Source organism: Tuber melanosporum, assembly GCF_000151645.1.
Source record: "Tuber melanosporum whole genome shotgun sequence assembly, scaffold_20, strain Mel28".
In the NCBI taxonomy this organism is placed as follows: Eukaryota; Fungi; Ascomycota; class Pezizomycetes; order Pezizales; family Tuberaceae; genus Tuber; species Tuber melanosporum.
The window spans coordinates 282,370-307,050 of record NW_003298864.1 but is presented as its reverse complement, the minus strand read 5'-3'; the positions used below and the strand labels follow the sequence as shown (position 1 = coordinate 307,050).

General features: G+C 47.0%; 5 protein-coding genes; 2 read left to right on the top strand and 3 right to left on the bottom strand.

Annotated features, from left to right (window-relative positions):
- Positions 1-1,617: 1,617 nt before the first annotated feature.
- On the bottom strand, positions 1,618-3,190 carry GSTUM_00005731001 (uncharacterized protein). XM_002837807.2 has 3 exons: positions 2,739-3,190; positions 1,745-2,672; positions 1,618-1,691 (listed from the first exon to the last, which is right to left on the bottom strand). The coding sequence occupies exons 1-3, from the start codon at positions 2,840-2,842 to the stop codon at positions 1,668-1,670; spliced, it is 1,056 nt and encodes a 351-aa protein (XP_002837853.1). The 5' UTR covers positions 2,843-3,190; the 3' UTR covers positions 1,618-1,667.
- A 7,315-nt stretch (positions 3,191-10,505) lies between these two features.
- Positions 10,506-12,773, bottom strand: GSTUM_00005730001 (uncharacterized protein; the record flags this gene model as incomplete). XM_002837806.2 has 2 exons in its annotated part: positions 10,506-11,695; positions 11,755-12,773. The coding sequence occupies 2 exons, from the start codon at positions 12,771-12,773 to the stop codon at positions 11,059-11,061; spliced, it is 1,656 nt and encodes a 551-aa protein (XP_002837852.1). The 3' UTR covers positions 10,506-11,058.
- Positions 12,774-12,797: 24 nt separating this feature from the next.
- GSTUM_00005729001 (uncharacterized protein) lies at positions 12,798-13,601 on the bottom strand (the record flags this gene model as incomplete). Its single annotated transcript, XM_002837805.1, has 4 exons — positions 12,798-12,959; positions 13,174-13,199; positions 13,321-13,506; positions 13,565-13,601. 4 exons carry the CDS (start codon positions 13,599-13,601, stop codon positions 12,798-12,800), a joined length of 411 nt encoding a protein of 136 aa, XP_002837851.1.
- A 421-nt stretch (positions 13,602-14,022) lies between these two features.
- Positions 14,023-16,667, top strand: GSTUM_00005728001 (uncharacterized protein). XM_002837804.2 has 3 exons: positions 14,023-14,856; positions 14,985-15,082; positions 15,178-16,667. The coding sequence occupies exons 1-3, from the start codon at positions 14,664-14,666 to the stop codon at positions 16,366-16,368; spliced, it is 1,482 nt and encodes a 493-aa protein (XP_002837850.1). The 5' UTR covers positions 14,023-14,663; the 3' UTR covers positions 16,369-16,667.
- Positions 16,668-17,501: 834 nt separating this feature from the next.
- Positions 17,502-20,486, top strand: GSTUM_00005727001 (uncharacterized protein). XM_002837803.2 has 3 exons: positions 17,502-18,036; positions 18,352-18,861; positions 18,923-20,486. Exons 1-3 carry the CDS (start codon positions 17,821-17,823, stop codon positions 19,832-19,834), a joined length of 1,638 nt encoding a protein of 545 aa, XP_002837849.1. The 5' UTR covers positions 17,502-17,820; the 3' UTR covers positions 19,835-20,486.
- The last annotated feature ends 4,195 nt before the right edge of the window (positions 20,487-24,681 follow it).

Sequence of the window (24,681 nt, the reverse complement as noted above, 5' to 3'; positions counted from 1 at the left end):
CCAATTCAATATTTCCCAAGCAAATGATAAAACCCAACCATTTCCAAACATGAAACCTCTCAGAACATGCTCAAAGAAATAAAACTCGAAGTAGGGCGATCATCAAATCTCACTCGAATAGTGACTACTCACCTGATCGAAAAAGTTTTTTTTTTTTTTTTTTTTTTTTTCAAGTCAGAGCTAGATATATGTATGATACTGCCCTCCTCCCCAACGACAAACTAGTGATCCACTCATAAGAGGCCCTCCACTGGCCAAAACCCATCCCTAGACTACACTCCCGCACCCCCTATCCCATACGAGTAAACGGTGCAATGTCGCTACCCTAGTGTTACACCCGCACAGGAAAGAAATGCACGACGCTGCCTCGCAGATACAAGTACCACCGTGTCCAACAAATCTTGCAGGAAGCCGTGGACCCCGCCCAACTCACACCTTCGATTCTTAAAATCAACACTAGGTATCATAGCCCACCGAACCATTACAAAGCCACAGCATGCCAAGCTAGCACAAGGGTCACAACTTCCGTCACCTCCATAGCCTAGTCTGCCACCCTCCGTCCACACCAGGAATTCCACGAACGGGGGGCCTCAGCTATAAGGACGAACTTGAACCAGAACGGCGCCTTGTCCCATAAAGCTATTACAGAATGAATGGAGAAAAGAGAGGCCGAGAGGAACACCAACCACAACCTCGGCACATGTGATATCACTTGATCTCCATCCAGAACGGTCGGCTGTGATAGTGTGCAAATATTTATTATTACTACTTCCAGCGTGTATGAAATCGCCCCTGTTTACTCGTGGATTGCAAGTAGAGAGGCAATTCAGCTCCGGGGTTTTCGGAGACCCGTTTTTTTTGGGGGAAGGTTTTTCGGTGTGAAGGGAGCTTTGGCCAGACTAATGCCTTTTCCGCACACTGTACTGTACAAATCTAGCTATAAAAAAAGAAAGAAAGAAAACACTTTCGACCACCGGGGCTGAATGCCTTTAAACTATTATTTCCCTGCTCAGTTCACACTACGAGTGGTCTACTCGAGTACATACCGGCGTTAGTGGGGTGTACAGTACGACCGTTGCTGTGGTAGTCTAACAAAGTTCAAGTTCACATTCAAGGTTCCCTGATAGACTATCATATCTCGAGGGCCGAGGGGGGGTGGCTGGGTCATTTAGTGGTGGCTCGGCCGAGGCTGCTTCAGTGAGGGTCCGCGGAGGATGTACGAGTACTCGTACCATGCTGGTATATCATCCGGCGCTTAAGCAGGTGGCGTTACCTTTTTTTATCCCCATGATACTTGTGTCATACCGGTATTGTTCCACGTAGGTGGGGTGGCCTCAATCGTGGTTCTGCCAATACTCGTGAAACGAGGTTGTTGGTACTACTGTATGGGGAGTGATGTAGGGTAACGCGATCTGACACATGAATGAATTGAATACGGCGAATGAGCGTACTTGAATGAAATCTTGCAATTGTACCAGTACTCGAGTGTGGTGGTGTGTGATTGTTGGCTATCGGTGTGGTGAAATAAGTTCCTGCGATAAGTCTGATATATACATTCAATACTGTACGAACTCGGACCCACATTTTGTGGATTGTTTTTTTTTTTTTTTTTTTTTTGCTTTCCTTTCCCCTGCTTACCTCTCCTGCCAGCAGTTTATACCATTTTCCTACCAATCTAGATACGATGCCGCCTGCTCCAATTAGCCCCCTCCTGAGAAAGGAGAGAAAGGGGGAAAGAGCAAACCTTCAAATCGTCCGCATTCAACAAATCCACCCCCTCCTGCATGAGCACACCCCAGACCGCGTTCCGAACACTAATCGGCCAGCCAGGAGTATCCCAATAGCGCGCCATGATACCCCTCTTATGCGCCTCAGCAATCTGCGCACGCACAATGTGTTTCTGCTCCTTCGTCATTCCCCGTCCCCATATGACACTGCCAACATCCCGCCCGAACTGCCCCGATGCGACGATGGTATTGTTGGGAGTGTAGCGGCCATTGGACAGGTCGCGCAGCGGAGCGTCGTAAAAGTAGTCGCGGTAGGTGGAGTTCGCGACGATGGAGTCGAAGGGCGCGTCGCCGGTGAGGTGCACGGTTATTTGTCCGCGCACGACGTGCGTACCGTTAAAGTACGTGAGGTAGTTTACCGGGGTTCGCAGCGCCTCCAGGTGCGCGATAACGACGGGCAGGGTGTTGTGACCGGGGGTCTTGAAGTCGACGAACAAGTGCGTCGTCTGACCGGGGTCGACGTCCCAGATGCCGTTCCTTCCGCCCACTGGCTCGCCCGGCTCCTCGTCGTCACCCTTCCGGGGGTGGGTGAATTCCGTGTCTGGGTTCTGCGAGTCCAGCATCTCCCGCAGCGGATCCACGTAGAGGCTTCTAAAGGTCCGGTTCCTCGTCAGGCTTGCGACGTCATGGCCTATGAAGAGCTCGCCGCTGTACTCCCATACGTCTGCTTCTATGGAGATGCACCCATAACTGATGGCCGTGTAGGCCGGAACACGGCGCCAGTAGTCGTTGTGACTATGGATTGGCTTGGGCAGGATATCCCGCGTTCGACTTGTCGGGTAGACGGATTTCGAGAGGGGAAAGTTGAGGAGGAGGGTCTGCAGGTTGGTGGTGTAGATCACTCTCACGATGGTTGTGGCAATTGAGAAGAGTTGGGTTACGCAGCTGTTTTTAAACCATTTCCCTTAGCACGATAAATATAAAGGGGGAAGGAGGAGAGAGGGAACGCACAGCACGAATAATACAAAAAAAGAGAAACTCCCGATCAGCCTCCCCAGACAATTATACCGGCCTACCGCCCCTTCTATTGGGGGAACGGTTCCGGCCGCCAACATCTTTTGCTCTCGGTCGTACCCTCGCGGTAGAGGGATACGGTAAGGGTTTAAGTAGGGAAGGAAGGGAAGAGGATGGGAAGGGAAACGCAAAGGAAAAAAAAGGAAGGGGAGAAGTGTAGGAGGATGAGGAAGAGAAAAATGTGCGTGGGGGGGCAGAGCACCCAAGATCAAAGTGATGATAACCTAGCTCAGCATGCTAAAGTAAATTTTGCTGCAAAAGTGGCTGCCACTATACCACAGCAACAGGATCGTGAGGGTGACAACCAACCAACAACCACCATCACTGCGACGAATGATGCACCCACGTGCGATTGACCCGGTTCCCGTTCTAGGCGGAAACTTCTTTCGTTGGCAGAGAGGAGGAGGTATAACCCGCTTGCAATTGCAGTAGGTTAGTAATAATATCATATCATAATATTATGTATCATACTTGGGTGTAGAATTCACTTTTTCTCCCATCCACATACGACCATACGCCGCCGCATTCCTCCCCTCGAATAGAAAGGATTCGTACCACGCAAGTACTGTACTGTGCAGTGCAGTGCGGTACAGTACCGTACAGTACGAGTATAGTACAGTACAGCTTGGTGACATACCGGTATTCGAGCGTTGGTCGTGCATTTCATGCCAAAAGTGAAAGTCTTTGGTATTATACAACAACCTAACCAGGGGTCATTCGGCTATCCATTTCCCCCTCCCAAAAAAAAACAAAAAAACATTTACAGTACGAGTACAGTACCATGCCCATTGCGATAAGCACATCAAGCTTTGGGAAGAATACAAAGTATTTGCTCGTTATTGAAGCCTACACGAGCTGCCGAGAATCCAGATTTTCAAACCGAGTACCGGTATGATATCATACCTTCTTCTACGAGATCTCGTATGAATTTCCAGGTGCTTGAACCGAATCACCAAGTTCAGCTGCGCAAGTGATTCCGTGACGGGAGATCCCCAGGTCTATCAACGGTGCGAGTTGGTAAACCAAGACATTGATCACTAGAAACGAGAATGTTAGCACAGTGAGCCCGAACAGCCAATGTCCCATTTTTTCCAGATAATCTTGGCGTGCTTTTGACTCCGTTACGAGGGGGTACTGTACAGTACAGTATGATACCATACTCGTACTTGGATGATAAGGTTTGATAAATTTATGATAGAGCCGATGAACAACCAAAAATGAGCCCTGTCAAAAGCACCTCAGACCTTCTCGCCTCGAAATATATAAGAAGCGGCCGAAGCGAAAACCTACGGCACAATTGCGTAAGAGTCAGAGAGCCCTGAAGGATCGGACTTGACCGAGTCACGACTACGGTACTATGTACTCGTACAGTCGCTGCCAGCGCCTTCCCATCTCTTCATCAACCCAAGATCCTTTTATCGGGGTAGCGTGGCTCGGGAGCCTCTGGCTTTGACGTCATCTCCCAGGACACAAAGCAAGCTAAGGTTAACTCCAAGGAAAAGGCTCATCTTGTATCCTAGTCTAGTCATGGAGCAGATACTAGAAGCCCCAACCCCGCAACGTTCCACCACCCCACAACGTTCCGCCTCTGTAGACTATAGCAGTCCAACCTCCAACCATCTCCATGTCACCACAACAGAGAACTGCTACTTTTGCCAATACAGCCCGCTTCCAGCCACTACTTGAAAATGGACAGTCAATCCGAAAAATCTCGAAAATGCGCAGAATCGAATGAATGTCCCTAGGAAGTGTTGGACTTAGTCCCTGTCCGCCATACAGAGGTAGTTCTTTCTTTTCCTTTAGTCAAAAGACTTTTGTTCGTTTTCTCAATCTGTGACTACACCTGATCTAATTATAAGTGGTTTACCGCATTGGGTACCTCTTATAGTTGGATGTCGGAATAAGAGTATCACTACTGCATCATATTGAAAAGGTGGCTACTTCCTGGTGTTGAAAGGTGGCCTATATGGTATAGGCCACAGTGTTTGGTGTGACTGCTGAGTGGATGTAGTATATTAGGATCTCCTCTTGTTTTGCATTTGGAAAATCAAGCTTCTTTTCTCCTACTCCAGGAACACACACTCACAGGAAGGTTGCGTGCCAGAATCCCCACCTGTGCTGAAAACAATGAAAATAGACAACTTCTCTCACATGCTCAGGAGAAGGAATTAAAGGATTGGATTCTCAAGATGCAGGACTGTGGATTCCCATATGCTCCACAAATAATTTGGTTCATAGCTGCAGAGATTGTGATAACAGTGCCAGGCAAGAATTAGGTTGCCAAATTCATCAAGCACCATTCAGATTTAAAGATTGTCAGAGCAGCCGCCCTCAAAAATGACTACAAGATAATTCCATCTAAATCAAATAAAAAGTTCTTCAACCAATTGGTGTAAGTCCTTTGCCATTACAAGGTACAATTGCATGATATCTGGAACATGGATGAATCTGACCTTGCGATTGGCGATTCTTCATATTATAAATGAGTTGTGATGAAAGCTACAACTACAGAAAAGAATTAGACCTTCACTACACTATCAGGTACCACAAGACTCGTTACATGCATTGAGTGCATAACCCCTACTGAGAAATCCATCCCACTGTTGTTCATCATGAAGGGGACTGTTTTTCCAAAGAGTATTCTACCAGGTTATGAACAACTTGTTGAAGGCTTCAAATTCTACCTTGCTTGGACAGACAATGCCTTTGCAACCCAGGCTACAGGGCATGAGTAGTTAAGAAAAGTGTTCTTGCCCTATTCAAAGCCTTCTGAAGTTGGAGAGCAGATACCCTGGCAAATTCTCATCTTAGATAGACATACTTCCCACAAAGGTCAACAATATTTCGAATTATGCTATTTCAATAAAGTTGTACCTATTTGGCTTCTACTACATTTATCTCACCTACTTTAACCTTTCTATTTGGTGACTTTGGGAGTCCTGAAGCAGTCATTTCATGATAAACTCTACCGACACATGTCTGCAGGCATTTTGAAGATTACATTTCCATTGTTCTTCAAAATTTACGATGAGGCTTAAGCTCCTGCGATCACTGAATGAAATTCCTGGTATGGATTTTGCCATGCTAGTATTGTACCACTGAATGTTGCTATCTCACTGAAGGTAGCTGCCACTTCCAATAATGATGACGATAATGGCCTCCCTCTGCACCCTCCTTAGCGTGTACAGCCTGAGCATGCAAATAAAAGAGGCAGAGAGATTACCTTGCTGCTACAACAATTCCATCGTGATGGCAAGACAGGAAAGCTCGGGAAACTAGTACAGGAGGTGGGACAGAGGTTGGATACTGTGGAGGCCCGCGCTCATACATGTCAAGCCATGCTCAACTGGGTTGAAGCTCAGCTGCAGGAGTATCAGCAACCTCCTCCAGAGACTTGCTGAGCACCATCATCCCCAAACAGCCAATTTCTGTCATACCAGGCAGCTGCAAGAGTAAGAAGAGTTCTGCGGTCTTCTCTTCCTTCATCACCAATTACATGTGAAGCAGACATTATTGGAGAAGTTGTTAGGAATACCAGAATCTGATACCTAGAAACCACCCTAAGTAGGGTAACTCCACTTGGAATCTGAATCTCTGGTCTCCAACACCCCTCTCCGGCTCCCTTACGGGGCCCACAAGTCATCATATATATCAATCTCAGTTGCGTCCTGTGAGTATATTACCACAGAATTGAAGGTGTTAGAATAATACCATATACGTTGTCGCCGTCTGTCCGACCGGATCCTGTTCGCAGAATATATGTGAGAGGACCTTCGGCTAGGCCTGGGAAGTAGAACGGAGTAATTCCGCCAACAACGCAGAGAGTTACTGGGCTTCAAAGACATGACACTTTTGGCATAGGCCGTAGGTAACAGGACGATTTCGTACAAAGAGATGGTATCAAATGGTAAAGGATCTCTACTAGAGACCAATACAATTACATACACCAGAAGAGTTTAGAACTCCAAAAGACACTACCAAAGAAGCTAACGAACTTCACGGAGTGTTGTAACTGGGTTTTGGAATACGTCGTAGCCATGGGGTGATTCTTAATACTACAATGGTTACTGAAACCTACTACCCAGAGAGCAACCAAGGGTTGCCAACCGAGGGATTAATTACCAGTCTAGTGGAGTGGCTTCCTGCGAGTTAATAGGAAGTCATCCAAAGAAAATCTATTGGTTGGGTATGGAGTTACAAAGGATCGGAGTCAAATGATCTACGATGGTTGTAATGATAACCACCTTTGCAGATATAGCCGTGGATAAGACTGATCATTTTATCAATGGCGAAGACAATTGGAGCCAACTCAGTTCGACTTAAGAACTAGGCTATAAGTTTAAAGATTCTGCTAATTGGGATATTACTATTGGGGACAGTACGTTTCCTAAAAAGAAATACCGTAATTACTGAAGAGGATGTGATAGTTTTCAGGGTCCACAGGTGTTCGCATCTTGGAAGAAAACTCAACGTTGCAAATTACGATTAATGAAGTACATAGTTGTATGATAAATAGATGTAGTCCGCGAACACTCAGATGCGGAATATAAATATCGAAGTGCCTCGCAAGCTTTAAACATCATCAAGCAACGGAGAAGAGACCTTAGCAATATAATATTGTTTTTACGATTCTACCCTACTTTACCTACTTTACTTCGCTCCTAGTAGTCATAAACGAAACGAGCAAAGTCCGAGCCTTCCTAGATAATCTCTGTCTACAAAAACGAATCTTGATTGGCCTAGATAATCTTTAAGTCTATCAAGTTGTCTCCACCTAACAGAAGTACATTATGATGTGCTTTTTTTTTAATATTATGATCAATCTCCCTAGGCTTTTATTTTTTATATTTAGATAGCTCTCTGTAGTTGTTATGTTCGAAATTGTAATTGATAAAGCAGGTGAGCCCTCAGTGAGGCAGCACCCTCAGCGAGGCACTATGAGACTTGGCATTTTAGCACAATCAGTAAACGAAATTTTATAACAAAATCTAGAGTAAACGTACCAACAAATACATAATTCAATCTCCTTTATCCAGAGTACTTCAATAATGGCGCCAAACGAGCCCCCGTTTCTAGTCCGAGTACGTGAACCAATAGCTATTGAGATGGCCACTATGGGAACTGCTCTGAGCCTTCAAAGTGCAGCGGCAATGATTGGGGCAGCACCTAGTACAGTTATGCATCGGCAGAAGTGAAGAAGAAACAGAGAGGAGGAGGGACAGCGAAGGTAAAAGCTGTTGCCAGAAGAGGAGAAGATTGTGATTAAGCGCTGCTACTTTTCCTTCCAGTTGGAGTTTCCTCTGACAATATGGCAATTGTGAGAAATTGCCACCTCTGTTGTACAAAGGAGAAATCCAACTGAGAGATTAGGCAACAGATGGGAAGAGGGGTTTAGGAAAAGACAACTGGAGGTGAAAACACGATTTAGTCAACAGTTGGACTTTGTCAGAAATATTCATGGAAATAATCTTGAATTAATGAATCGCTTCTTTGATGAGGTATTTTATTATCTTTTTTTTTTTTAATTTCATATGTCAATATAGTTTTCTATTCAAGTTTTCAAAATTTATTATAACTTTAAGTTGAATTAGTTTGAATTTAAATTAAATATTAACTCTGGAATATATATTTAGTTAGAAGTTATTATCAGTGAGCATGAAATAAAACCTGAAAATACATATAACATTAATGAGATTGGATTTCTACTAGAGCTTGGTCAGTCAGAATGTGTATTAGATATGATAAGAAATCCAAGAGAATGGAAAATTGAAATATTGTACTCAAAGTAAGTTTTCAATTAGTATATATTAAAAATAGACTGATAAGAAAAAGTACTTACAATATATCAGATGGTACATGAGAGTTTGTTACAGTTATTGAAGGTATCTGTGCAGATGGAACATCTCTAAATCCAATAATTATCCTAATGGCAGAAGAGTTCATAGCCGAATAGTTTAGAAAGGTAAAAGGTGTATCAGAAGATATACTTTTTAGACGTTCACATAATGGGTAGACCGATGAAAACATGGCTTCCAAATACCTACAATGAAACTTCAGACCCGATAGCTTCTCTGTACAATAGGCGGGAGATAATTCTCAACTTTTACTTTTCGATAGGCATAGCAGTCACGTCAATATTAGATTTTTAGAATTCTGTATTGCACATAAGATTATTCCCTATTGTCTTCCTCCCCATATGATACACCGATTATAACCTCTAGATATTTGTATTTTTAGTCCATACAAGCATCAGTATCGAAAAGAACTCACCCATCATTTTGAGAAAAATGAGTATAGAGTCTCTAAAAACAACTTTTATGAGATCCTCATGATAGCACGACGAGTATCATTTACCCAAGCCAATATTTGGAGTGGATTCTGAAATACTGGACTCGTTCCCATCAACTGACAAATAATTATCACAAAAGTCCAACCCATGCAATCTAATTCCTCTGAAGCTTATTTGACATCTGAAAATCCTAACTCTACAGCTATCCAACTAAGTATTTCTCCACATATCCCACCAAGATCTCCTAGTCCTAAGCCATTAAGCAACTTCACAGCATAGGAGATTGATAGCTTAGAGATACCTTGAAGTAAGGTTGAAATCCAAAGACAGGAATTGATCGTACTTGCAACCTTATCGCAAAACACTCCAACAGACTGGGGACTAAAAAAGATAATTAGTAATTTGGCAGTTAGTTCAACTAGAGCACTCACAGAAGTGGAAGAGAAGAACGTCAACTGTTGAACCCAAAGCAACAGTTAGTCCAGATTCAACATAAAAGACTACAAATCAAACAAGAATACCAACAGCGGGAAAGGCATGGATAGAACTTGAAGATATCGCACGATTCTTTGAATCCCAAACAAATGAGGAATGCAAAGTCACTCAAAAGGGATATGATAATGCAATCCATGTAGTCACTGTAAGAAAACAAAAATTAGCTGAATGTGTAAGGAAAAGAACAGAGGTAGAAAGGTTAGAAGAGGAGGGAAACCTACTAAAGCGAAGAAAGACAGGATCTACCCTATTAGAGGAAGAAGGCAGACTTGTTGAACAGGTTGCTAAAGCCGAGCGGAGGGTGAAGAAATTCGAGAAACACCTTGAGGAATTGATGCAAGATGTAGGAGAGGCCAGAAGGTTGATTGGAAGTCCAGAGGAAGAGGCAGAAAGTGGATTTGATGAGTGTGAACTAGAAGAAGGTTTTAAAGAGAGAGCAGAGGCCAATTAAGCCTCTGCTCCCAAAAAGGAACTTGAATTGGTGGACTTGTCGCTGGTTTGTTGTTAAAACCTCCAAAGTAGATTGATACTCTAGAGGCAATCTGATATTGGTATCGGGAAGGTTGTATTGAGAAAAGAGAAAAAAGAAAAAAGAATTTGGTTGCTCTATGTGAAAAGCGGTTTGGTTGTCGCCAAGACATGTGGTGCCTCGCTGAGAGTGCTGCCTCGCTGAGCGCTCACCCGCTTTAACTCGGGAGATTCCAGATATTGAAGCATATGACGATACTAACTTAGACTAAATTATGGCCTACAGGTGTGGAACGTTGTGGGGTTGGGGCTTCTACTGCACCTACCCTATTCTGTGTGTGAATCAAAAGGCAACAGGAGAACTCACACGTTGATGAGTAGGGAAGCAGCGATATTGCAAAATATGGTGGGACGAGAGGTGAAATAATTTGCAACATTACGGTTCTTCTTGCTTCTCAATATCGAGACCTCTTGCTGTTTTTTCCTTTGCGTATATAACAAACAAGTACTGTACAGGAGCACCTTCTATGACTATCCTATGCATTTTCTTCCTTTGGGCCTGCCCACCCCGAGTGTGAAATATGCTGCTTTCGAAAGTATCATCAAGAAAAATATAACACCATGATGCATGATACATGCCAACTTAAAACACGTCAAACATGTCCCATGTGTCCACTTCCGCTCATCTAGAAAAGCAATAAACCATTACCACTATACTGTACACGCCAGTTTTCCCCAATGTTTGTCCGTGACATCCGCGGATACGCACCCACTTCGAAGGGAGCACGGCAACCGGAGTTTCTCAAGAAAGAAAAAACACACAACTCCACCTTGTGATGAAATGATAAGAAAGAGAAAAAGAGCCACATCAACAATCCTTGGAATTTAACCAAGAAACAAAACAGGACGAACAAGGGTATTTTTCGCATGCCGCTGGAAAGCTTTTGTTTATAAGCCAGAGCAACGACAGCGTGGGGGAAAAGAACATAAGCAGAGGAGATGGTTTCAAAGAAATTGAGCCAGGTCTTGGGGAGCTAGGCTTCTCGCCAACATTCTCGCAGGATTATCACTGGTGTCACTACTAGTGGTGGTGTTTGTCATAGTCAACGCACCCATCTCACACCAGTTGAGTACGGGCAGACAGCTGAGGTATTTACACCATCCGCAAGTCTTCTTGTACTTGTAAAAATTGTTGATAAGGACAACCATGACGATTAGCGCTGTCGCAAGGGTAGCTGCACGAACAAGCCACCACGCCCACCAGAGCGGTTTGCGCCCCTTAAAGAACCCCGCAGGGTTCTTTAAAAACCCTCCAAAACCACCGGGAAGCGTGGAATGGGGGTTCGCAGCGTACGGCGGCCTGTTGGTTGTCATCGGAGTGTAGGGTGGTTCACCGGCCCCGATCTTCTGTCGGATCGACGGTGGAGAATGCAAGACGGTGAGCCCCAGAAAAAGCCCCATGAGGAATCCTCCAATATGTGAAAAGTTGTCCAAGCCAGGTAACAGTCCAATGACAAAACAAATGATGATTTCAACCAGAAGAAATGCGAGATCCTTCTTCGGCGACTTGCGTGACCCCCAAGTCCATAACAAATCCAGAAGCATCAATGCAAAAATTCCAAACAAAGATCCGGAACAACCCCTACAGTGCGTCAGTGCGTCAGTGCGTATTCTTTCCCGGGAATGTTTGTAGAGGCTCACGTGCTAGGCTGTCCGTTAGGAGCAAAATTTCCTCCAAACACAAACCCGAAAATCCCTGCTGCGAAATATACTATGGCAAATCTCAAATGCCCAATATCCCTTTCCATTTCCGTACCAAGTTTGAGCTGAACTAGCATGTTAAACGCAATATGAATCAACCCGGCGTGTAAAAATATTGGTGTGATAAATCGATACCATTGGTTAGGCTCGCTACCTGCTTGTGCAGCTCCTCCAAGGTCACTCGGGATGTTGGCCCCATTAAAGCCGCACCATTTCGCGAGAGTGCATCCTTCCCGTGATGTATCCTCAACCGTAGTGTTGGGGCAGGGATATGAGATTCCGGGTTTGTCGGTGATGTCCTTAATAGTCTTCATGCAAGGCACAAACCTTGCGCCCATATTAATGAGGACATGAACCGAAGGACCGATCATAGGATTGAACTGCGGTTTGATCGCAATGGGCGTCTTTGTGAGTGCTGCATTGCGTGCCAACTCTGCGATAAACACCGAGATCTGAATTGCCGCCATGATGTAGCAAAACCATGGCCTTCGCCCCTTGTTCGATTTTAGGAAAGAAGACTTTCCCTTCTTGCCCTTTGGACCGGAAAACCCACCACCCTCGACAGCCGCCAAGTTGTGCGATGAATTCTGACTCGGGCGGGTATCGTTAAGCGGGATATCATCGTTATAAGGTTCGGCGGATTTTCCATAGGGGTCGTGGGAGCTGTAAGAACTTGAATGTGATGGGCTTATTGGCCGATCGAATTCATGCGGATGATATGCTGTATCTATTGACTGGGTCGAGTGAGGACGTCCAAAGAAATCGTCGCTGTAGCCGGTAGCGGCATGTGTGGGAGGAAACGAAGGCTGCGAGGGTAAAGGCTTGTGCACTGGAGATGCACTATTGGAAATGGAAGAGATGGGTGAGTGTGTATTGTGTCTATCGTAATCATCGTCGTCGTTGGGGCCATGGCTCCCACTGGGATGGGGGCCTGTATTGTAGAACTCAGCAGCCGCCATGACGGGCTGGGATGGAAGCCGTGATCAGATAGACAAAGGACGGCGCCGGAATCGACGATAGATGGAGTAAAGATGCGGTGAACTGGATGAAGGTGGAGTCAATGATGAGAAGAGCACGGGAAGGTAGGCGGAGGGCAGCCGGAAGGGGAGACGGTTGGCAGGCGCGGTTGGACCAGCGATGGGTGTCTGAGAGTTGACGGACGGGGTCAGCGGATGTCAGACAAACTGTCTCAAGCGTCTAATACGGTGTGGGGAAAAAGGAGAAGGATTTTGGAAGTTGTAATCAATGTCTACCCGTGCCCTACCGTACCGGTTGTCACACCAGTACGAGCACTGTGTGTGGGGGTGTCGGATATGTGTGGGAGAGGGGGGGGAAATAGTATGGTAGGAAGACACTCACAGATAGTATTTCACGAATAATATTAACTATTCAGGTTTTCTCGGGTTGATGATACAAGCAACACAACGATAAACTCGGACAGAGGTTGGCGGCGGCGGTGATTGTGGTGGTGGTGGTGGTGGTGGTGGTGATTGTGAAGGGGGCCACCTGCCTTATTTAACGGAGGGGGGGATGTGGATGTATCAAAGGCGACACTGGGAGTACCGGTATGATATATAACAAACAAACAAGTGTGTATGCAAAAATGCAAAAAGGAAAGGATGCAGAGAATCAGCGGAAGGACGGGCAAATGGGGTCCCAGTATGAGGTGTACCGTACTCGTACAGTATGCGGCTAGTAAACTACCGGCAATGATGAGAAAAGGACAAGGTTCTGGGGTAGAATACAGCACGAGCACAGAACGGTATCATACTGAATGGGGCGAGCATCTTGCCCCCCGAGACTCTGGATCTGCAAGGTGAGGGAAAGCTACTCGAGTACTGTACGCACAGGCTAGAGGCTCAGTACAGTACTGAACCGGTCCCCGGTACTTGTATCATACGAGTACTCGTACTGCGTTGAGGACCTCACTTATGTTGCACGTTTGATACGGTTTCAGGTTTCGCCTTCAACAGAATGGTCATATTTGTAAAGGGGCAGGGGGGATCGGTGGCTGTGTTGGGAGAGATGGCACCCGAAATAGAACAAGTCGTCGTCACAATTCGGATGTTGTATCATACCGGTACGAGTGCTCGAGTAGACCGCTGCTACCATACTCGCACCGGTATCACAGGGCAGTTTTGTGAGGTCTCTCAGCCTCATGTGAGATTGCTAACAACTGGCAATCACCGCCTCACTCCCTCCGCCACTGACCGCCGGGATGTTTGCTCCCCCTGGCCATCCATGATCCCTCGCTCAACCCGCTGTATGATACAAGTACGAGTACCCGTACAGAGTACCGTACTTGTACTCGAGTACAGTGCTCGTCCAGCACGATACGACACTGCAACGTGGCTTTAGACTATCCAAGGCCTTGCTACCCTATAAGTTACCGGTACTGTGCCCGTGCTCTCCATCCCGAGCAACCCCGCCAACAACAATACCCATTGTTGAATCCCTCTAACCCTAGATTACCCCTGCCCCTATCATTACGGCCAGGGTCGACATTTACGCTGCCAACAGGAAACAAACACCCCCGGCACGCCAGAGCGCCTTTCTCTGTGAACTGTATGGAAAGCCAAGAAATTCCTTTGGATGCCGAACCATCCCTCTGCCCTTAGCAATAAATCCTCCAGCCTACTCGGGTACATTCGTAGTATCTTATCATACCGGTATCATACTTGTATCATATCATACTCGAGTACCGGTAAGGGTTTCCAGCTCGAGGCCTCTCGCCCATCACCTACGCACTAGAAAGCCTCGAAAATACTTGACCAAACATATATCACACATCGCTCTCACTCGATTGCCGTATCCTTCTCGCTCCCCACAGAGCCCCTTCCCAACCATCCATGGACTCCCCCATGTTATCGCCGGCCATGGGCTCACCAAGGCGAAAAGCGAGGTTCTCCTGTCGGCGGACCGACAAGCTGTGCTGTACCCTCGCAACCTACTTCCCACTGCTGTTCGTCTATAGCACACTTTCGTGGGCCGTCTACACATATTCCTACAGTATCTGCTGGCAGAATGTTGGCGGCATGAAAGGTATCGCTCTATCCCATGAATTCTGGGTGATTAGCAGGGGCCGCCGATTGATGGATACATTTTGGGATGGAATGTCCATCTCCGAATCGACAAGTTTCGCTGACGATTGTTGCCTTGGCCACCCTTAGGTGGTGTGCTGAGTTTTATGGGATTCGCCCTGTGTGCTCTTGCGAACTGGTCCTACACCACTGCTGTTTTCACGAACCCCGGATCCCCCATGGACACGGTATGTGAATGCGCCTCCCCGCCCCCTTCCCCTATACATTCACCGCCCGGACACCATATATTTGCTGACCTCACGCGCTTGCGCTATTCTTGCAGGATAAACACGCGTACTCTCATCTCCCCACCACTGAAACCGCTTACCACTCCTCCATCACGGTAAAGTCGAGCGGGCAGGAGCGCTTTTGCAAAAAGTGTGAATGCCGGAAACCGGATCGCACCCATCATTGCTCCACATGCCGGAAATGTGTGCTAAAGATGGACCACCATTGCCCGTGGTTGTCCAATTGCCTTGGGCTCTACAACTACAAGGCTTTTCTCCTATTTCTCATATATACATCCGTCTTCTCGCTGCTGTGCTTCGTTGTTTCATGCATATATGTTTATCAGGAGCTCTTTTCTACTGGCGAGAAAAAATATTCGCCCGAGGACTTGACCCCCGTTAATTGGGTCCTCCTAGCGGTCGTTGCTGGTGTGATTGGGTTGGTTCTTAGCGGATTCACCATATGGCATTTAACTTTGGTAGCCTCCGGCATGACAACAATCGAATCGCTGGAGAAGGTCCGTTATAACTCGCCAACATTGTCTCGTCGCTGCCCACCCCCGCCCGAGGATGCTCACCATCTCTACGACGATCCTAACTACCAGGCCAGGCAAGAGAATATCGAGGCTTTCCAGCGCTACAACACCTATATAATGGAGGAAGCATCCAATAATCTGCCCCATGCATTCCATCTCGGCCGTAGGGAGAACTTTCAACAGGTGTTCGGGGGAAAGGATCAGTGGATGAGATGGTTCATACCCGTATTCTCCGGCATCGGGGACGGTTGGAATTGGGAGACTAGTAGCGAATGGAAGACCGCCGTAGAGGCCATGAATAAGGAGCGGGAGAGGCTAGCTCGTGAGCAAGGGGAAAGGGAGCGTCGTGCGGGCTGGGGATGTGAAGCACCAGGTTCGGGGGGCAACTGGAAGGGAGGGAATCCAAATGGCCTTGTAAAGCATGCTACTGCCAACAGCAGTGCTCATTTGCAACAATCTAAGGCGGAGAGGGTTCTTGGAAGGATTCCCGGTAGTTACAGCGATCACGACATGACAGGGACAGGAAGCGGAGGTGAGCGAGTCCCTCTGAGAAGGATGAATAAATCTTCGGAAGAGGTGGACTTTAGCGACGATGACGACGTTGACTGTAACGTAGACCTCGAGCAGGGGACACATAACACAGGCACGTCGTGGGTCTCCTGGGGCCCCGGTTCGGCAGGCACAGAAACGAATACAGGTAGATGGGTATAAACGCGTTTGTTAATTATTAGAGTTCTTAGGAAAGATTTCGTTCCTCCTCACTTTTCACTCTTTTTCTCACCTGTTATCATTTGTGGGGAGCGCGGTGGCTGGCATGTTCTCGGGGCGTTACATTTTCCGTCTTTTTTTCTTCATTTTTTGTTTCCCTCCCTCTCAAGGGGATGATGGATGGACGGAAGTTATTGAATTCTCATAATCGGATTGGTGGTGGTGGTGGGAGTGTGAGGGATAGTCTATGTATGAATACTATGATAGTTGCGCTCACGATGAAAGATACTTCTTTGCTGTAATGCGGTGTATGGTTCACCTGTTTTCCTAGTGTGCGTATCCTATATGAGGTTATTGCACTATCGCTTTTGTCTTGATACAGGTACTCGAGTGTATGTTATGGTGGTGGTGGTGGTGGCGCAATTGGGTACTAGAATTGGGGCTGCCTCACTATTCCACGCAACGAGTCAAGATTCGGAGGGTCCTGTGAGATATCGCAGCGCTATAGGGGATTTTGGATGAAGCGGAAGGTATTGTATGGAACTCGGCCTATCTTCAGCAGCATACTCGAGTACACTGATGTTCCCGGAGCGGGACCAAGACCGTGGGTGTAAATTTACTATACTACCGGTACTGTACTCGAGTATTGTTGGTACTGTACTGTACAAGTAAATTACTGGTATCATAATATGGTGGAAGCACTGTTCCCAGAAGAACTTGAGTTGGGTATCACATGACACATAACAAAAGCTCAACTCATAACATATTACGTCCTGATTCGGGCGGGAGATGCGAGATGGGACAATTCATCTGAACTGGAGGTTGAAGCATTGAAACTTCGCATTGTTATAATAGTTGCCATAGTTGCTGAATAAATGTGTGCCGGACCATGGGAGTAACTTGGAAGCCATCCAGGGGAAGGCAAAGGGAGACTGTCAGTCACCGGCTGGAAACAAACTAGGGATGAAGAAAAAGAAGGGGAAAAACGCGTTTACGGGGAAAGGGTTGCTCCCACCGTGTCGGCTTTTGTGTGTTGTTGTTGCCAGCTGCTTGCTTACCTCTGCCGGTTGATAGACTTTCTTGCCCCCTATCGGATCTGTTCTTTCTTTCTTCTTCCCTTCTATTTTCCTCTACCTCCATCCTCCATCCTCACAAAGCGAAGGGATAGAAATTTTAATAATCTCATTCATAGCTTGCAAATCGTTCTATCCTCATCTCCTCTCACCCGCCCTGCCCTGCGTTCTGTAGCAGTTGGTGGCTGTTTTCTGCCTTTCTTCCATAACCCTTTACCCCCACTGCTAGGTTATCGTTGCTTATCCCCCCCCGTCTCACACCTCCGCACCCCTCATCTTCCTCTCACCCCGCCACCAGCCTGCTTCCCTTCATCAACCAACACGAATTCTTCTAACAGCAGCAACAACAAAATCAATCTTTCACCAAAAACATCCGTCAAACATGGCCGACCGATACATTCCTGAGCATAGACGCAACTTTAAGGCGAAGGCCAACTTCAAGCCCGATGAGTTGAGACGTCGTCGCGAGGAGCAGCAGGTGGAGATCCGAAAGCAGAAGCGGGAGGAGAATCTGGCAAAACGGAGAAATATGGCCGTAACTAGCCCTGCACCCGGAGCTGGCGTCGATAGCGACGAAGAGGGAGGAACCGAATCACAGGTGAGTTTTTTTCTTTCTTCTTCTCGTTTTTCTTTTGTTTACCCCACGCCTTCCCCGCGAATCAGTCCCTGCTCTGCTTTGTTTCCAATAAAACTGCCCCAATATGCATAATCTTGGCATCGATACGGGATTCTCCACTATCGAGATTCGAGTCGTTCAGACTCTTGAACGAACTCCCCATGATAATGATGCCTGGGAAAGTTACTGTTTTATTCCCCTACTTGACGGAAAAGTTTTCTCCCTACGCTATATCGTCTGGTTTTGCCGTCGTCGTACAAAATTTGGGCTCGCTAACGCGCTAATGCTGTTTTACAGCTAAACGAGGACCTCCCGTCTATGTGCGCCGGTGTTTTTTCTGAATCAATTGATCAACAAATTCAGGCTACCACCAGATTCAGAAAACTTTTGTCGAAGGAGCGCAATCCTCCCATTGAGAAAGTTATCGAATGTGGCGTGGTTTCTCGCTTCGTAGAATTTCTTCGCTCACCCCATACTCTCGTTCAATTTGAGGCGGCTTGGGCTTTGACCAATATTGCGTCCGGATCTGCATCACAGACTCAAGTTGTCATTGAGGCTGGCGCTGTTCCCATTTTCGTCGACTTGTTATCTAGCCACGAGCCAGATGTTAGAGAGCAGGCTGTTTGGGCTCTGGGTAACATTGCTGGTGATTCGCCACAATGCAGGGATTTCGTTTTGTCTGCTGGTGCTCTGCCACCTCTGTTGAGCCTCTTGGGCGATAGCCGGAAGTTGAGCATGCTTAGGAATGCTACTTGGACGTTGAGCAACTTTTGCCGTGGAAAGACCCCTCAACCGGATTGGCCTACGGTGAGTTTTCTGAAACATGGGGATACCTCTAAAGTGCAGTTGTGCTGATACAGTTTTTCAGATCCTTCCGGCTCTTCCGGTCCTCGCAAAGTTGGTGTATTCTCTGGATGATGAAGTCCTGATTGACGCCTGTTGGGCTATTTCTTATCTATCGGATGGCTCCAATGATAAGATCCAAGCGGTCATTGAGAATGGAATTCCGCGGCGCCTTGTCGAACTTTTGATGCACTCGTCTACCTCAGTTCAGACTCCCGCCCTTCGCTCAGTTGGTAACATCGTTACCGGAGATGATGTGCAAACACAGGTTATTATCAATTGCGGCGCTCTCCCTGCCCTCCTAGCTCTGTTGGGTTCGCCCAAGGATGGGATCCGAAAGGAGGCGTGTTGGACTATTTCCAACATTACCGCCGGGAATTCGACCCAGATCCAGGCGGTCATTGATGCCAACATAATCCCCCCACTCATCAACCTCCTCTCGCACGGCGACTTTAAGACCCGTAAGGAAGCTTGCTGGGCAATTTCGAATGCAACTAGTGGAGGACTCCAAAAGCCCGAACAAATTAGATATCTCGTTTCTCAAGGATGCATCAGACCTCTTTGCGACCTTCTCGGGTGTATGGACAATAAGATCATTCAGGTTGCCCTCGATGGTCTCGAGAATATCCTGAAGGTTGGCGACATGGACAAGAACGCTGAGACCGACAACATGAACCGTTATGCTATGTTCATCGAGGAGGCTGGTGGAATGGAGAGGATCCATGCCGCTCAAAATAATGCCAATGAGGAAATCTACATGAAAGCGTATAACATCATCGAAAAGTACTTTTCTGATGAGGACGATGAGACCGGGGCGGAGATTCAGGGATTGGCTCCCCAACCCCAGCAAGATGGCCAAGCTGGTACCTTTAGCTTTGGTGCACAACCGCAGCAGGGGGGCTTCAACTTTGCCAATGGGGATAGCATGGACATGTGAACCATTCTCGCCATCAACGGATACCAAAAAACAAACTGCTTGGGAAAACGCAATAGAGGGAATCAATTTGTGGAGGTGTTTTAAAAGCACATTATTGACTGTTTTTCTTCGGATAACTTACACTTTCTCTCATTTGGTTCGGGTTTCTGAGCTTTTCTCTTTGTCTACCTTTTTTCCTTTCCTGTTTCTCTCTTTTTTTGTTTCTCCTTTTTTTTTTCCCCACAAATGTTTTACTCTAGGGCCGGCATTCTCTTAGGTGGAGGAGGGGCAAGTAGGTGGTTGGTGGATGGTTCGGAAGAAACGAGCAAAAAAATGAGAAATGAGGAAAAAGAGAATCAAAGGGAAACGCTTTAATTGCTATTTGTACCAGCTAACCAGAAAGTGATTTCTTTCCTTCATCCTCATTTCCCCTATCCTGAATATTTTCTGCGCTGTTCCACGTCTTCTATTTATCATTTTTTTTTTTGCAACTATGACACCCCCATCCGTCCATCCGTCCATCCGTCATGTTTTCCTTTAACCTGCCTTTTTTCACCAATTTTCGCACTTCAATGTAACCCAATGCTTTTCCCATCCATCCACCCATCTATCCGTCTACCCTATTTATTCACACTATCTCGTCGATCCCAAATAAATACATAACACAGACCGAGCGGAAATTTCGCACCACCCATTTTCCCATTCGCCTTAAGTATCGTGCTCGTATTAGGTTTTCGCAGCAATATGTGTCAATGCTCCGCACTGCTTAGCTTGGTCCAGCACATTAGGAATTATTCGGCATGTATGGTTCCAGAAGACAAAACTCCGTACTAACTTTCTATGATAGGACAATTTTGCTTGTAACGCCGGGTGTAATGCCTGGACAAAGGGTTACCCTACCTTCCCTCTAGATGGGAAAAAAGCAACAGAACTGAAATTCGGGTGATATTTTATGTTTTGTTAATTTCTCATGACTCTCCAATAGCTAAGCTAGCGGAGAAACCTCTTCCTAACCGGGACTAAGGATGGACTAAGGATGTGGAAAAGGACAACTCTGCTCACTGCAGGCATGAACTTGTTTACTGTTCAACGAACACCCTCAGGCAACACGTTGAGGATGGTGAAGTAGCCATCAGATCTCGCACAGCTCGGAAGTGCTATAAAAGTGGTTGGCATCGTCGAGAAATTTCGCGATAAAGCAATGTCTGAGGCACCGGCCCCAGTCATTTTCGAGATATCCCTTGCCCCTTCTCCCCCGAGGTCTCCTTAGGGCCGTGCTTTCGCATTGCGTATCCGTACCATCTCGGATCATATGCACCAGCACCCGTTATGCGGATCCTAGCCAGGGACAGGAATGGAGGGATCGAGTGATAAGCCGTGAACATCATCGTAAAACCACAAAGAGTGGACTGAATATGATAGCGTGCAATGCACGGTGGGGTAAGAGCTAGCATATTAGCAGTGGGTAAGCCGGCCATACATCAATTATGGGACCCTTGTGCAACTTTGAGAATGTGTGCTTTAAGTGTAGCATTGACAATAATTCCAAAAGAGGTGTTCCGGGAGAGACTGTCATGCCAGCTCTATGGGGGTGCTGAATGGAATCTTAGGGACAGGGGTCGAGTGTGCGGTGTTGGTTGTTTTATGAACGGGGGGAGGAGGGGAATCAGTGCCCACTGCCTAGAGATAGGCCTATGGACACGAGAGTGACGTAGGCAGTCATAGAGTATCACTCGCAGGAGGGGAGGTTTTGTTGTAATATGACTTCTAAATATGAATTGGTTTTGTCATTGACTACGACAGAATATTTTAATATGGGTTCATTATGCGATTGAGCTCATTACACAGTTGACTACTACAGAGTTTCCACAGAAACTCTATCGCAGTACTAGTTTGGTTATCTCGCTCGCGTTTCATTTCTCTTTACTGTTTGGCTATGTTGTATTGTTGTTCTTGTTTTTCTTTTTTTCTCTCGCACTAGGTATATGTCATAGGCGGTTGTAGCGTGCTCTTGAATAGCATAAGTAGGGCCTGATAGCCCCCCAGTAGAGCATCAATCAAGCAAGAAGTACAACTTCAAACAAGAATTACAACCGGTTTGGTGGGTGCACAAGCATGGTTTTCAACATTTTACAACGGGGAGTTATTCTTGCGGTATCGTAGATTTAATTCTGGAGGTCCAAAGCTGTGTGGTTCTGCGCCATTCATTGACAAGTCTGATTGCGTCTTGGTATTGGGGGGTTTGCTCCTGGCGTCCAGGAATGATTGAGGGGTGATTTGGGCAATATTGAGGTATTATAGCATAATAATATTATTATTACAACGGCGGTATCATCCCTTATAACTGGGGATAGGGAAATTGACCCATAACCTCCGTTGAGTGCAATTTTCCGACGGGTATGGGTAGTGGGTTAACTTGTGCTAGCTTGCTTTTCAAACGAGAATCTTCGCAGCCGATTGCTTGTTCGCAGGGCTGACGGTTGACAGGCCCGTTCGCGTCTGGGGACTTGGGGTGTTCATTTGTGGCAGTGCGGGTTTTTGAATTAGCATATGGGATGGATATGCCCAAACATTTTTGTGGTCTCTGTTCTACACCAATACAGTAGATACAAGCCTGATGTTGGTTTTCACAAAGTTCTGGTGTAATTATTGGACTAGTTGGAAAGCCCTCTCCCTGGAGGAACGGTGGCTGTATCTATAAGTCCTTGAGGAAATGATATAATTGATTACATTCGCAGGAAATTGGAGGAAGACACAACCCCCGATGAAATGGACTCAAGACAGGAGGCGGAGATTGTGAGGGAGATTCCTGAAACGTCTCAGAGATGTGGGTACGATCGGCTGTCCGGAGAAACTTGCCTGAGAGCATCCATTGATAGATATATGCCTAGATTTCTGTTGGTGTCTCTGAGTGTTGAAGCGATCCTACAAGAGCCAACCATCAGCCGACGGTGGGAGAAGCTTCGTGGAGTGAACAATGGCTTGAGCTTGGGAGATGCGTACGGTGTCACTCTTCAACGCATAACAGCTCAGGGTGGGGATAGGTCGAGACTCGGAATGGTGGCTTTGAGGTGGATATGTCATTCGGAGCGGCCATTGAAAGCAGATGAACCGTGTCACACTCTGGCGGTCAAAGTGGGATCCACTAATTTGATCCGGGCCATCTCTCCTCGATATGGTTAGTGCTAATCTGTTACCAAGGGCTTGTAATGGTGGATAGAGAAGGGTCGGCTGTTCGGCTGATCCACTTCACGTTCTGGGAGTATCTCTCCAGTCATCAAAACCTTTTCCAGAGCTCTCGCTCGGGGATCGCCAAGACCTACCTGACATCTAAATTCCCAGCAGGTCATGAGCCTTTCAGCTGATCTGCATCACAACATTCAGGTCATCCTTCCTCGAACATTTTTTAGACTGGGGAACCTACAGGAAATGGGAGCCTTCAGATCGTGTGAGGTTTCTTGCGCTGAAGCTCCTTAGGCGGTACCATAACCACATATCCTTTGGGCTGCTTTTGGAGTCCAGATGTCGCTACTATCTCGCTGACAAGGGGGGCATTCTCCCCGACACAGGACTCCACTGTGTATCCTTCCTCGGACTTGTTGGGGTTGTGAGTGCTCTGATGGAACTGGGGGTTTTTGATATAAACGGGGGAGATTTCATGGGTATTACCCCACTGGGATGGGCCGCTCGAAATGGGCACGAGGGAGTGGTGCAGTTGCTACTGGGGCAGGAGGATGTCAACCCCGATAAGCCAGAAAATCAATGCCTAACGCCACTATCGCATGCGGCCGAGAACGGGCACGGGGGAGTGGTGCAGCTTTCACTAGGGCAGGGTGTCAATCCCGAGAAGCCAGGCGATGTTGGCCAAGCCCCACTATTTTGACTGCCGTGAAAGGGCATGAGGGACTGGTGAGGCTGCTGCTCGCACGAGGCGATGTCAACCCAGACGGGCTAGACACGTTCGGTCGAACACCGCTCGCGTATGCTGCTTGCGTTGGCACGAAAGAGTGGTCCAGCTACTACCAGAGCGGCAGGATGTCGGTCCCGGTAAGCCAGATCGTGATGGCCAAACGCCACTATCGTATCCTACCATATAGGGCTACAAGCGAATAGTGCAGCAACCACTGACACAGCGGGGACGCCAACCCTGGCGCGCGAGGATCGCTCTGCTGAGCACTACTCACCCATGCTGCTGGGAGTGGGCACAAGGAAGTGAGATAGGGGGATGTCAGTCCAACAGGCAAAACGGGCCCCGTCGGACATCGCTCTTGTATGCTCCCTAGAATAGGCACAAAGGAGTGGTAAAGCTCCTACTTGGATGGGGGTGTCAATATAGAACTTCTAGACAGGTTCGGTTGAGCACCACTCTTACTCGCTACTGGTAGGGGGAATAGCGGAGTCGTAGAGTTAATACGAGCCTGGAAACCCTCGCATCCACCTCGGCCAAGGCCCTCGGAAGCATAAACCCTCTTGCCGCCTTCGATCCCTCATTTGCACCACTTTCCCTCTTGCCCCATAGATGCTCCTACTACCTCCGCTACCACCCCGCGAGTCTTGCTCAACCTTTTCGGCGTATGTCCACTGTCTCCTTGACACTGCCGTCTTGCCCCGAGCCTTTACCTAACGCTCGGGTTCTAAAAACTGCGGTACTAGGCGACTGTTGGTAAAGCTGAGGGATATCGGGCCGGCCTGTTGGAGGTGCCCTGTATATTCTCTTTTGTTTTGGCATGCATGGAATGCTCGAAATTGAGTTTCCAGGGGTATTTTTTGCTTATAGTATCATAGTATGGGGTTCCAACAGAGGATCTAGGCTTTGCTCTTTGTGTAGTATATTTGCAATTGCGTTTTCGTTTTCGTTACCAATAATT

What these genes read in the sequence shown, in the direction of transcription:
- GSTUM_00005731001 (XM_002837807.2), bottom strand. Translation starts at nt 2,842, where the DNA reads ATGTTGGCGGCCGGAACCGTTCCCCCAATAGAAGGGGCGGTAGGCCGG. An exon ending in TTTTTTGTATTATTCGTGCT is followed by an intron (nt 2,673 to 2,738) that starts GTGCGTTCCCTC and finishes GTTTAAAAACAG; the next exon opens with CTGCGTAACCCAACTCTTCT. An exon ending in TGAATGCGGACGATTTGAAG is followed by an intron (nt 1,692 to 1,744) that starts GTTTGCTCTTTC and finishes TAATTGGAGCAG; the next exon opens with GCGGCATCGTATCTAGATTG.
- GSTUM_00005728001 (XM_002837804.2), top strand. Translation starts at nt 14,664, where the DNA reads ATGGACTCCCCCATGTTATCGCCGGCCATGGGCTCACCAAGGCGAAAA. An exon ending in GAATGTTGGCGGCATGAAAG is followed by an intron (nt 14,857 to 14,984) that starts GTATCGCTCTAT and finishes GGCCACCCTTAG; the next exon opens with GTGGTGTGCTGAGTTTTATG. An exon ending in CCGGATCCCCCATGGACACG is followed by an intron (nt 15,083 to 15,177) that starts GTATGTGAATGC and finishes CTATTCTTGCAG; the next exon opens with GATAAACACGCGTACTCTCA.
- GSTUM_00005727001 (XM_002837803.2), top strand. Translation starts at nt 17,821, where the DNA reads ATGGCCGACCGATACATTCCTGAGCATAGACGCAACTTTAAGGCGAAG. An exon ending in AGGGAGGAACCGAATCACAG is followed by an intron (nt 18,037 to 18,351) that starts GTGAGTTTTTTT and finishes GCTGTTTTACAG; the next exon opens with CTAAACGAGGACCTCCCGTC. An exon ending in CTCAACCGGATTGGCCTACG is followed by an intron (nt 18,862 to 18,922) that starts GTGAGTTTTCTG and finishes ACAGTTTTTCAG; the next exon opens with ATCCTTCCGGCTCTTCCGGT.